Source organism: Carettochelys insculpta, chromosome 6 (assembly GCF_033958435.1).
Source record: "Carettochelys insculpta isolate YL-2023 chromosome 6, ASM3395843v1, whole genome shotgun sequence".
Taxonomy (NCBI): Eukaryota; Metazoa; Chordata; order Testudines; family Carettochelyidae; genus Carettochelys; species Carettochelys insculpta.
The window spans coordinates 12641504-12654704 of record NC_134142.1 but is presented as its reverse complement, the minus strand read 5'-3'; the positions used below and the strand labels follow the sequence as shown (position 1 = coordinate 12654704).

Below are 13201 nucleotides of genomic sequence, written 5' to 3'. Positions count from 1 at the left end.
CTCAGAAAATGGGGATGAGGATATGGTCCATAGTCTGGTATGATGTCCCCAAGCAGACCTTCAAAAGGCCTGCTTAAAAGATTGAAGAAATGCATTCCTGGCCCTGGTTGGAAGGGGGCTGGGATGGTTTCCACCCACCATTCCTAACATGCTGCTTGAAGAAGTCCTGTAGGGCACAGCAGGTAGGTGCTGTGTGGGGGCTGTGGTTTGAAGTGCTTACGCTGCATAGCTGGGGTATCCCTCTCTTAGGAATTTCAGTGTAGTCCTCAAGCCCTTGAAGCTGTGCAGCCTGGAGTCATTTTACTTCCTGAAGAGGTCTGCCTCTGTAGGGTCCCTTGGACCTCAGGTGCACAACTCGAGGCCTGCAGCCATGGGCTACCACAACTCATGGTGATTCTACAGGATAAGGTATGCACTGCTGAATCTGCAGTGTCCAGTGAGGCCTGTAAAGAGGACCATGCCACTGCCCACCCATCTTCCACAATGGTGCCAAGTTTTCTCTAGGTGCTGCTGGCACCAGCTCTTTAAATTTTAGCATGGAGTTCCAGGTATTGAAACAGTATCTGCTCAGGACTGCCTGCTGGTTGGCAATTCTGAGTTGCAAAGCCCAGTCAAGTAAACCTTGCACACAAACAGATCCAGACTCTTGGAATCCTTTGATTAGGGGGGTGAGATCTTGCTGCCCCACTAGTAATTACCTACAAAACTCGGATAACAAGGTGAGTACTTGCAAGAGCAAGCCAACGTAGTTCCAGTGACTGTTGCTGGCAGGAAGAAGAAACTGAGGAGGCACTGGGTCAGCAAATTCATATATTGAGCACCATGGAGGTGCCACTCCCAGGGGGCTCCACAGCTGATCCGATGGATGATGCATACACCTGATTGGAATCAACATAACCAAGCACTCAAAGAAGACCACCACATTTAGTTAGTTCAGTGTAGGCAAGGCCTTAAAGTCACTTTTCAGACTGCAACTGCACAATTACCTATAAATTGTGTACAGTGTATGGTACAGAAGAACCTCAAGAGTTACAAGCACCAGAATTACAAACTGACCAGTCAGCTTCACATGTCATTTGGAACTGGAAGTACATTATCAGATAACACAGACAAAAAAGTAAAATGCAGTACAATCCAGTGTTAAAATGTCAGCTAGTAAAACAATAAAGGGAATTTTAATAAAAAAAGAAGAAGATTTGACAAGGTGAGAAAACTTTGTCGTTTCATTTAAATTAAGACGGTTAAAAGCAACCTTTTTTCTTTTGCATATCAAAGTTTCAAAGCTGTGTTATATTAATGTACGCTGGCAATGTTTTCACAGAACCACCATGACATTTGTTCAGCAACAAATATTTCAGAAATATGAACAGCCTCCATTCCTGAGATGTTCATAACTGTAAGGTTCTATTGTACCATAGTCACACAGATCCGCAGTGTGAATTTGTACTTCAATGTATAGTTATTTATTTTTTTGAAAATAAAAATATAATACTTCTTATAATAGTGCCAAAATAAAGATTCACATTTCAGGAATGCATGTCTCAGGAAATAAATATTTTAGGTTATAAAAGGGTCTACAAAATTAAATTCAGATTTTTATGTAGCTGATTTAAAAATATTATATCTGATCACAACGTCAACCACACATAAAAGTCCTATCTCTACAGGTGTCATGCTTGCCACATTGCTCTTTATGTTATTTTTTCTTCCATGTTACCATTAATCTTTCTAGCCTCAGAAGCACTTGGATGTGATTTTTCAACAAAGTGCTTCTATTCGGCAAGCACAGGGACAAAAATTATAACTGAACCAAATACATATAACCAGAATAACTGTAAAATATTTGTTATCTTTTCACATTCAGTTGTCATGTAAAGACAGTTGCTAATGAAAATGATGAAGATAACAGTCATGAGACTGCCAGATATTGTGGTTACTGAATAGCTGGTATATTCTACTGAATAGTGCTGACTGGTCAACTGACTATATATATAAAGGCCCTAGCAAAGACCCTTAGACATGTACAACGATAATAAATAAATATGAAAGGATGACTTACTACACACTTGCTATAACATAGCATAAACATTCACTCTGAAATATACCTGTTCCATTCTTTTCATTTTTGGCTACAGCACTTGATCGCTTTGGAGTACGCTTTTGTTTCTTCGCCAGTGTCCTACTATTGCCATCACTTGGCCTTTTTTGACCTAAATGGAAAGAAAAGGCATGCCTTTTAAATATTTCTGCTTTCAACACAACCTTTTAAAAACAAATGGGTTCAACTGAAAACTCGTATTAGATCAGGGCTAATGCTAGTTTTGAGTCAATAGCCCATAGCAAAACAATACAAGATTTACAAGATATCTGTTAAAATAGAGATTGGCATTTCACATGGGAAACAACTTACCCTTTTCTCCGACATCTCTGTCTTGCACTGCTATACTACAATTGCTTGAGGTGGTACTGGCTTCAAATCCATTAGCAGACTCGCTTTCGCAGAGACCTTCTTGAGATTCTTCTGCTACGCTGTCCACTTCAATAGTTACATCACTTTCACTTTTTATACTGCGAGATTCATCCTGACTAAGAGCAAGGGGTGAGGCCACAGAGAAGTTAGGCTGGACTGCAGGGAGTAAGGCAGATGGATTGGAGGCCAATGTGCTGGGGTCTGGCTTTTCTGTCACTGCATCCTCACTATTACTCTTTTCCTTTTCATCAAAATCATCCAAGTCCACTTCATGACAAAGTAGCGTTTCAGGTCCAATCTGAGGCATAGCATCATCCTCATCTTTTAATGGAATATGCTCATTTTCCTCAGACATGCATTCAAAGTTTTCATTTGTCAGCTTTTGAACATGTTGATTTGATTCTGCTACTAAAGATGGCATTTCCTCATTTTCAGTTCTCAGCAACTCTTCATCATTAAAATCTTTACATTCCTCCATCCCAAAACATTCATTGGTCCTTTCCTCAGATACAATATTTGGCACTTGCACCTCACACTCTCGTCGTACCTTTTTCTCAGGTGATGTCTGTTCCAATGTTTTCCTTTTTAAAAACTTCTTATCTTTTGTACAAGGGTCTGTTTCATTTTCAGTAGTAGTGAAAAACTCTTTACTGTCTAGGGAAGAAATTTCTGATCTTTCCAATTCTATGAGGGTTTTGTTTGTTCCCTCTTCCTGGCTTTCTGGGAAAATCTTCACATTCTCTAAAGAGGGGTCTCTAGTTTTGCTCCTTCTTCCCTTCCCTTTTGGCGATTTTTCAGTCTCTTTTTTAATTTCTTCTACTTGTTCAGCTTTGTTTCCAAAAATCTGAACTATCTGTTCACTTTCTTCAGCTTCCACTTTCAGAGTTTCTAGGGGCTGCCCTTGAGTCCTATCATTTTCTTTCACATGCATTGATGAGATCTTTGGATTTTCTTCTGTAGGTTTCTCGTCAATTCGTTTTTCATTCTTTTCCATATCTGAAATTTCTGCAGAAAATTCTTCATTCATATTCTTTTCAGAAGTCTCATCAGCTTCACTATCAGATGAACCAGAATCTGTCAAAAATAAAGATTAAAAAGCAACGTATCAGGTCATTGTTACAGCACATTTTCTTACATTAGCTATGCAGATATAGTACAATTCAATAATCCACGCAAATATAGTGTCAAGAATTCCTTTATGAAGCAAACAAAAACAAACAACCCCCACCCTCAAGAATTCTGGTTTTACATCGACTCAAAGGCTATGCCTACACTACAAAAATAACTTTTAAGTTGCTTACTTTGAAGTACAACTTCGAAGCTGAGCATCTACACAAATCCTACCTCGAAGTTAAACTTCGAAGAAGGGCACTAGTCCATTCCCGGGAATGGAGTAAGGACTTCAAAGTTAACCTCAAAGTAAAGGAAAAATGTGTGTAGACTCTCTTCTGGCTACTTCGACGTAGTGCCTAACTTTGAAGATAACTTCGAAGTTAGCTCCTAGTGTAGATGCACCCAAAAAGATCCAAAATTAAACCTATTTTCTCTATAGTTTTGTTTTTTTACTGTTATTTTGGATCTCTATGAAAATATAGTAGCACTGGTGTAAACTACCCTTTTTTGTGTTTACTTTTTGCTGGTGGCGGTAGATATCAAAGAGCCACATATGAATCACACTTCAAGACAGGTTAGTTTTGCAGATCTTCTTATAGTTTGAATGTTTAGATATTCTCAGATAAGTCATCTCGAAAAGGAATGGATGGCTCAAACTGGTAATGGAGCTTCAGCCATTTCACTGCTAACTCATTGGTTTCTATCAGAAGCTGTATAGATAGCAAATAATACTAGGTGGCTTCAATTCAGTATCTACCCACTTAGGGTTTATAAGAAACAACACTGCCACCATTTGCATCCAGCAGGAAGTCTAGTTGAGTACACGAACTGTGAGTCTGAAGACTGAAGCCAGCTACACAATTCCAGCTACAGCAATTGTGTAACTCGAATCGACTTATCTTCAATCAACTTTCCTGGCCATCCTCACAGAGGGAAACTCCCATCAACCTCCCTTACTCCTCGCAATACTGAAGATGACAGGGGTTGACTGCTGAACCCTGATACAGTAGTGCCTCAATTTACGCGAGGGTTACATTCCCACATACCCTTGCATACCTCGAATTTTGCATAAGTCGGGAGGCGGCTTTTTCCCCCAGTGGAATGGCTGTTCTGCAGCCAGAGAAGCAGTAGGAGCACCTGGAGCTCCTTTGAAAGATAAGTCCTGGGGTTGGGGGGAAAAGAGGGCAGCTGGGGAAGGTTAAGGCTGTGGGAGAGGCACAGGGGGGTTAAGCCTGGGGTGGGTTAGGGCTGTAGGGGGGTGGTGTTGAGTCAGAGCCATGCGGGGGGGGAGGGGGGCAGTTGAACTGTGGCGGGGGTGGTAATGAGCTAGAGCCACATGTAGGGGTAGAGAGCCAGAGCCACGTGCGGGTGGTGAGCCAGGCCGCCCGGGGGGGGGGGGGGGCGGGGGTTTTTTTTTTGAACTGGAGCCAGTGGGTTTTGAGCCAGAGCCATGCTCGGGTGATGAACCAGGAGGGGGACTGAACCAGGGACAGGAGTGTTAAGCCGGAGCCGTGCAGGAGAAGGGTGAGCCAGAGCAGTGCCCGGGTGGTAAGCGCGGCTGGGGGGGGGGGGGGGGGGGGGAGGGGATTGAACTGGGGCCACACGAGCCAAGGGGGCGGGGTTTCAACCAGGGCCAAGGCAGCGGGATTTTGAGTTGTGCTTAAGTCGCATTAATGCAAATTAAGTGCAACTCGAAATCATGCATTTTGAAGGTTACTGTAGTTCCATTTCGTGTGTCCCTACTAGGAAAATGAAACTGAACAACAGAAGATCAACCTTGACAGGGTCGATCTTCCAGGTAGTGAAAACAGACCCTGAGTGACCAGTTACAGCCAACAACTTTCTCTCTTGATTATGATTCAAGCAGACTGGTCTGAGAACATGGAGTAGCTGCCACTTTCCCAACTATTTGTGGAGAAAAATAAATAAAGCTCTCCTGGATGGCAATTTAGTTCTTTAAATAGCACTGAAAAAAGAGGGGTTTGAAAAAAATTTTAGAAGGTACAAAAAGATCAAAACACAAGACAGAAATCGCTCACCATTTGATCCTCTATCAGAATCAAACATTCCTGAGCTTCGTCTCGTCTGCCTTCGGGGTGTCCCTAAAAATCAAAACTCATTAATTTATATAAAATAATATGTTATATAGCTAGTAAATTCACTGACTCCACAGAGCTTCAACACTGTTGACTTACAATAAAGCAACATGTTTACTAAAGGCTTCATATGAACATGCGGGGTTACATTATTAGTATTTACATCCATTTCTCCTATGTCTGAGCAGCTAAGTGTCACATATGACTGCATCAGGTGTACCTTCTGTTCCATTTGGTAATGACGAGCAATCTGACAAATTGCTCCGTGTACGTCTGGCTCCTGTTTTACCTTCACTATTAGGTGTTTTGGATAAACTGCAAGACATGTTTGACAGAAGAGTAGATTTCAGAGGTGGGCGGCCACGTTTTGACTTCTGCTTCTCTTCATCCTTCTTTTCATCCTTTTCCTGGTCTTCTTTATTCTGAATACACAAAATTAGGCATTCTGTGAATGTACATCATGACATATAGTCAAAACTTCATCCTTTTGCCCTACCCATTAAGGGGAGGGGCTAGATAGTGAACAGCTAAATAAAAACTCTTTTTCTTAGTATCAGAGAGAGCCATTCTGCTCTTACAAACTATAAACAAGAATTTCACTGATCTATAAATATTACTTTTGCTTTTTTCTTTTGTTTTCTCTTTGGTCCTCCTTTGTCCAAAGGCCAGATAATCCGATCAGCTTTCACCCATTCATCGTATCTAAAGGCAAAATACAGCACACTGTTACTACTACAGTTCAAAATTGTTTTATTGTAATTTGATGGTTCAAAGCTTAATTGCAAAAAGACCTTAATAAAAATTTAAAACAGAGTCCCATCCCCCTATTAGAAACAAATCACATATCAGATGTTTCAAAATGTATTTAGTGCTATGTTTTTATTACAATTACCTTCCTAAGATCCTGAGGATATCTGAAGGTGAAGACCTTCCTGGTCTCCTGCCAGCAAAGCACTGGAAGTCAGGTGACCTGGGATTAATTACAGACTCTTCCATCAACTTCATGTGACCTTAGAAAATTCAGTTTTAATCTCTCCATGCCCCAGTTTCCCCACCTATAACACTTTTATAAAATAATCATACTTGCCTGTGTTTTTACAGAGTTTTCAAATCGTCTGGCAAAAGACACTAAGCACTAAGGGAGACTGTCAAAGTAATAAACGGAGTTAGGTGCTTATCTTCCATTTGTGCCTTTGAAACTCTCCTGCATTGTTGTTACTACAGAAGAATGGGTGTGAACACAAGTTTGGGGAAAAGGCTTCTTTCAAACCTGTGTGATATCATAATGTTTTTCAAGGAAGTCTGCCTAGATTTCTCAGGAATTCAAGAAGGTGGCAAGTCTCAAAGTTCAATGCACTAAGTAAAACACATTTTAAATTATCTCGCTGCTTTGTAGTGTAGGCACTTTCACACTGTTTATACAAATAAAGATATGACATTACACAGCATGTTTTAAATAGAAGGAATTAAGGAATGCACTTTCAGAATACTATGTAAGCGTTTAGTGGATTTTTTTCTGAACCTCCTTACAGTTCATGTCTTCCCTGCCCATGAATTTTTTAAAACATATCTTCTTTAATTATAGGCAGTGTTCAACTGTCAGGGTATTTTTGTTGCTGAAATTTCAGTGTTTAATAAACCAATAACTGCATAAGATGCCCTACTAATAATCATCATACATTTTCTCATACTAAGGGTGACATCTGGAAGCACAAATACTGCTTTCTTAAAAGCCAAGAATGATTTAAAAACCATCATCACAGCTCACTATATTCATCAGAAGGTCTGAGCCTACTGACAATTATCACCAGACACAGGATTTATTCCCACAAGAACGCTAGATTAAGATTTACACGCATGCATAATTCCACTGACTTCAGTAGGATTATTGTTTTGTCAGTGAAGGTACTCACATGAAAAAGTTTTAGCAAGGTGTGATCCTAATTCCTCTACTAATATTAATAAAGAGGCTCATTACTCTTCCCCCTTTCATGACATTTTCACTTAAAAAGAAAAAAATTCTCCTGAATACAGAAATTTTTAATAAACTAAAATGAAGTTAGATAGTAATCTCTCCTTCTTACCTTACATTCCAGCCATAGTAATGCACTAAATATAAAACCTCTCCATCATCAACTTCTGTGCTTTTAATACTGGCTTCATAAATTTTCTGAGTTTTTCCACGTCCATATTTTACTTTCACTTTTGTTCCCGTTAGACAGGGCTCTGTGTCCTCCTCATCTTCCTCTCCTTCTGATTCCCCTTTGTTTTCAATTTCCTCCCTGTAGCAAAGTATATTTATAATGCTCACTGATGATTTAATTACAATCAGACCTAAAATTTGCAAAGCATAGTTAACTATTTCCTCTCTAATCAGAGGAAAGCAAAGAGAAAAGTTTGCACTAAAGAGAAGTGATAAATGTTAAAAATTGGATTTATTCACAAATCACATTTTAAAATGATTTATCATGTGCATAACTATGTCTAAGATTTAAAGTTTATTCTTTGAAATACAGGTAGCTGACAGAAAGAAGAGAAAATATGTTACATTAATTCACTGTTTTGAGGCTCAAGTGGAACAGTGGGTGCTGAGGAAGGAGGTACTCATCTTAATTTTTGATATTTGCTTCTGATATGGTATTTTAAATTTTCCAACCTTACACAATATGCTTTAGAATTACAGCAGAGGTTTGCATCGTCAATTTAAATCGTCCTTTTCCGGATCAGCTCTACTGCCAGGTGCCGCAGAGGAATGAACAGAACAGGCGATCATTAAGTGATTCCCCTCCTGTCACCCATTCCCAGCTTCTGGCGAAAAGAGGTTACTGACACCATCACTGCCCATCCTGTTAATAGCCACTGAACCATCTATCCTCCATGAACTTATCCAATTCTTTTTTGAACATTGCTCATCATTCATTGTTCATTATTTCCTCACACTTTTCACGTGTTTCTACTGTCTTCCATGTGTGCGTTTGTACCACTGTCTTCCTAACTTTCACTCCCAAACTGACTTTACTTATGTCAATTTTACTTCATGTTTAACTTCAATTCTCTCTTAAAATGCATGTTGTCCTTCACAGCAGGAATGCTGCAAGCTTACTTTTCAAAATTAAGACCTTATTAGCAACACAAATCAAAATACAGATACAGTATCATACTCCACAATGCACTGCACATATTAAGGGGGAATTAGTCAACATTTCAAAATCACACATCATTTGCAATTTGATATAAGCTGCTCACTGTTGGGCTTTTAGGTGTTCATCACCATTTATCAGAAATAATCAGGGGGGTTTGTTTTTTACTTTGCAATTATAGCATCAGTAGCCACAAAAAAATCCTTAAGAGTTCTGTGTGGCTCTGGAGCCACAGGTTGCAGACCCCTGGGTTAGCCATTCTGCCGAGAGTGCGTCCAGGGAACCTGGCTGCTCTCTGTCAACAGACTGCTCTTTCAATCCACTTGTGTGTGTGGATGTGATCTGTCAACAGAAGTTTTGCCAGAAGATCTCTTCCACAGTAACTTTTGTCGACAGATAGCTGTAGTGTAGATGTAGAAGTACGATGGGAAGAGAGAGGCTTAGCCTCTTTTTACAACCCCTGGACAGCAGAGATTTACACCAATTCTGCCTCTGTTTGTATTACAGATGCTATTTTCTGTCTACTGGTTGACTCTACTGCAATATCCACTCATTTCTCCACACTAATCTATAGCCAATAGCTCTTTCCTTTTCCTCCATGTTGCACTCTCTCCTTCTGTGCCTCTCTAATCTCTCTCCCTTCCCTTTCCTTTTCTCCTTTGCTGTCATTAATTCCTTCCTTCCTGACCTCTAAAAATACATATAAATAAAAGTGGAAACAAGCAACTTGGAAATTTATCATCCGTCATTTGGCCACTTGTTTGTATGTTACATCCACTTTCTATTCCAAAAATACAGTATGAATATGGAAGACAGCATGGGGGAAGCCATCTACTTATTTGTACAAAACCTGCCAATCCTAGCTGGCACTTGCATGTAATATTGTGTACAAACACCAATACAATCCAAGCCTAAAGCAATAGGAAGTCCATCTGAGAAGCAGTACAGCAGAGAATATTGTATGCAACTGCATGCTAAAGCAACCCAGAAGTGGGTCTGGAATGAGAACAGAACTATAGCATCCAGGGATGCATTGATACAGTACTTTTCCTACGAAGCACCCTGAAGAGAAACTCCAGTGTTCTAGCACTAGGGGCCATATACAGTTCTCCCTAATCAAACCCTTAGAGGAAGATGACAATAGAAATGCTACCTGCTACCTCCCATGGAAAATTCCTCCCTAAGATAAAACAGCAGGCCTCAGCTGCCTTGGAGATAGACAAGGAATAGCAAATTGGGATTGGAGTAAAAATCATGGACTTGATGCAAGTCTGATCTCAAATTTTCCTTACACTCAGCAATACAGAGTTCCTTTGTATCCTTTGCACAGGGGTTTGCATAAAGAGGAAATGTAAGTTCATGTGTACCTCTCCTGCCTTCTCTCTTCCTCTTCATCAGATTCTTTATCGGATTCCTCTTGTTTTTTCAGTTTCTTCTCTTTTTGCTTTGGTGTGGTTTTTCTCCCCAGAGGCATCTCATTTTCTCTCTTCTCTGCATTCTCAAGCGTTTCCTCTGCATCTTTATTTTCTTTGTTGCTATCTTTTAATTTGTCCTGCATTTTATCCTCCTCAGTTTCCTTTTTAATAGTTATTGCATCACGAGCAAGTCTCCTCCGTCCCTAAAACAGAAATATAATCTGTTAAACAAGTATTGTCATGCTCAGTACAGGGGAGGTTACCAGTTCATGCTGTGCCCTGAAACACACACATTTTTCCTGTATAGAAGAATGCTTGGAGGCCAATGTAAAGTTTTGCACTTTAGAGTCATAACATTTATAAATTTAAAACACTGTTTGGTACCAATACAATCACCATTCTGTTTACAATGATGCAATTCCAGTGCCAACATTCTAACTTTTAATTGGCTTCCTGGTGCATTTTAAAAGAATTTGTTTAGCTTTATAAAGTCTGCCATCCCTAACACATGAAATACCTCACTCCCTAGTAGACTATGGCAGTTGTAGTAAGTCGAACTACTAGAGTTGACAAGCTTATAATTTAAACAGGGACAGATGTTTACAAATTATTTTTCAAAAGGGAATCTCTACTCTGGAAATTGCTCTTCCTGCTGTCAGTATCCCAGTTTTTATGCAGTGTTGTAGCCATGTTGGTTCCAGGATATTAGATGGACAAAGTAGGTGAGGGAATAACTGTAATGGGACCAACCTCTATTGGTCAAAAGCAAACTTTTGAGCTTACACAGAGCTCTACTTCCAGTCTGGGCCTGATGGAAAAACTAAGCTCAAACACTCATCCCTCTCATCAATGTAAGTTGGTCCAACAACATTACCTTATTTGACATCACCTGATTATAATCCAACTATAAAAACCACTGTTGGTACTACTGTTATATAGCTGCAGCAAATCTTATGCCAAGTATGACTTATGGCCAGAAAGGGCTGACCAATTCAAGGTCAAATGATCCAGAGTCAAACATGCAGAGACATGAGAACACAGTATGCAAGTAGATAAGTTCCACTGTGTTTTCTTTGTCAAAAGATGATCTCAGGTAGCTTGATCAATCCCGTGGAGGATTTTGAACACTGCAAGAGAACTGAAAATGGACTATATTCAATTTAAAGCTGGTGCAGTATCGTTTTGATATGTGACTGGGAACCTGTGTTGTTTAGCTTGTAGGCTGCTATGTTTTCTACAAGTATGGCAATTCCTACGTACAGCCAATATTCTAGGGAAATCTCATATCAGTGAGCTATTAAGGATACTCAGACTACTTACTCTCGGGGATCTTAATTCTACTTCTTCTTTTTCACTGTCACTGCTGGAGTCACTCTCTTCCACTTGATTTTTTACTTCTGCTGGAAGCATTTCTTGTTCCTCTTTCACACTTTCCTCCATTGGCAGTTCTTGCTTCTGAATGTTTTCTACCACTTTTGGTTCATTATGATGGATGGTCCTAAACTGAATGTTTGCAGAGCGGCAATATTCTTCAAAACCATAAAGATACCTATGTATGTAAAAAGTTTCATTATATTTTTACCATTGCGAATCTGATTTTCATGCCACTAAATGGCAAAAATAAATAAATAAAATTCTTGCTCTTAGAAGTGCAAGAGAAGAGCATCAACTCCTGGGAAGGGGCAAGGACAAGGAGAACCCAAATCTCTGTTAAAAGATTTTGGGAGACCATCTTTAAGCAGTCATAGCTGAGTGAGCAAGTTAACATTACACATGCACAGCTTTAACTCAGACCCATTTGCTTATCCCATTCACGACAGTCAAGAGTATACCACGCTATATAGTTTCTCAAGCACTTAACTCCTTTTACAATCTTAGAATCACCTTGCAAGTTTTTTCCCATTCTTGTATTTTCATAGTGTTTTAAAGCTCAACTCCCATTGAAGACAATCTGAATATTTTCATTTTCATTTATTTTAACAAATAGGATCAGAACACTAGTCAGCTGCTATTTCAGCAAAACTGTCATTAGGCTAGAGTCAGAGAATGAGGTAGTTAATCACAAAACTAGTTTAGCTGCAAATTCAGATGGCCTATATAGGCCAGCAAATTTTCTACACTTCTCTTACTTAATCTGAAAAAACAGTTTGCTGTGCACTTTTCAAATGCATTACAGGTTGAACCTCTCTAATCTCGTACCCCTGGAACCTGATCAATGCTGAACAATAGAATTTGCCAGAACAGGGAAGGTCAATATGGTTTAGCAGTACTGCTAACACTTTCACTGCTTACTGTACTCTTTGAAGACATTTAGGGTAAATTACAGCTAAATAACAGCACAGAACACTGAGAGCCAGGACTGGTGCCTATAAAAAACTTTAAGACATCATGGGAAACTTGGCCACGCCCAATATAAGTGGTCACTGACCAAAATCATGCCAAATTGCAGACGTTGCCGGATGAGAGAATGCCAGAGTATAGAAGTTCAACCTGTACTTTAATGAGCTGTCTAGCATACACAACTGTCAGAGAGACAATACATATACATCTAAGGTTTAGAAAACATGATATACAGGTTGAACCTTTATAGTCCAGCACCTTGGGGACCTGAACAGTACCAAACTAGAAAATCTGCTGGACCAAGGAAGGTCAATATTGTCTAGAAGCACTACCAACACCTCCACTGCTACTATTCTCTTAGAAGACATTTAGGGACAAATTAGAGCTAAACCACATCACAGAACACTGAGAGCCAGGACTGTGACTGTAAACAAACTTTATGGGCCCATCAGAAACTTGGCCATGTCCATCATAAGTAGACATCCAGCTAACTAAAATCATGCCAGAACGTGGATGTTGCTGGACCAGAGAGGTTCAACCTGTATTGTATTTGAGAAACAAAATGCAACCATGTTATTAAAAACTTTTGTACTGCAAATGCCAAGGCACTGCACAACAGTGAAAGTT

The 13201-nt window shown here is 39.7% G+C and overlaps 1 protein-coding gene across 9 annotated transcripts in view; it reads right to left on the bottom strand.

Annotated features, from left to right (window-relative positions):
- ARID4A (AT-rich interaction domain 4A) overlaps nucleotides 1-13201 on the bottom strand; it is a 68693-nt gene that overhangs the window by 8287 nt on the left and 47205 nt on the right. For 3 of the 9 annotated variants that reach the window (XM_074996270.1, XM_074996269.1, XM_074996277.1), the window contains 9 exons: nucleotides 11555-11783; nucleotides 10187-10437; nucleotides 7764-7961; nucleotides 6572-6649; nucleotides 6297-6381; nucleotides 5900-6101; nucleotides 5623-5685; nucleotides 2411-3544; nucleotides 2106-2210 (listed from right to left, as the gene is read on the bottom strand). In XM_074996270.1, the coding sequence (XP_074852371.1) occupies nucleotides 2106-2210; nucleotides 2411-3544; nucleotides 5623-5685; nucleotides 5900-6101; nucleotides 6297-6381; nucleotides 6572-6649; nucleotides 7764-7961; nucleotides 10187-10437; nucleotides 11555-11783 (2345 nt within the window). The remainder of the gene's footprint in view (nucleotides 1-2105; nucleotides 2211-2410; nucleotides 3545-5622; nucleotides 5686-5899; nucleotides 6102-6296; nucleotides 6382-6571; nucleotides 6650-7763; nucleotides 7962-10186; nucleotides 10438-11554; nucleotides 11784-13201) is intronic. The other 6 variants (XM_074996272.1, XM_074996271.1, XM_074996274.1 and 3 more) reach the window with 6 other exon arrangements.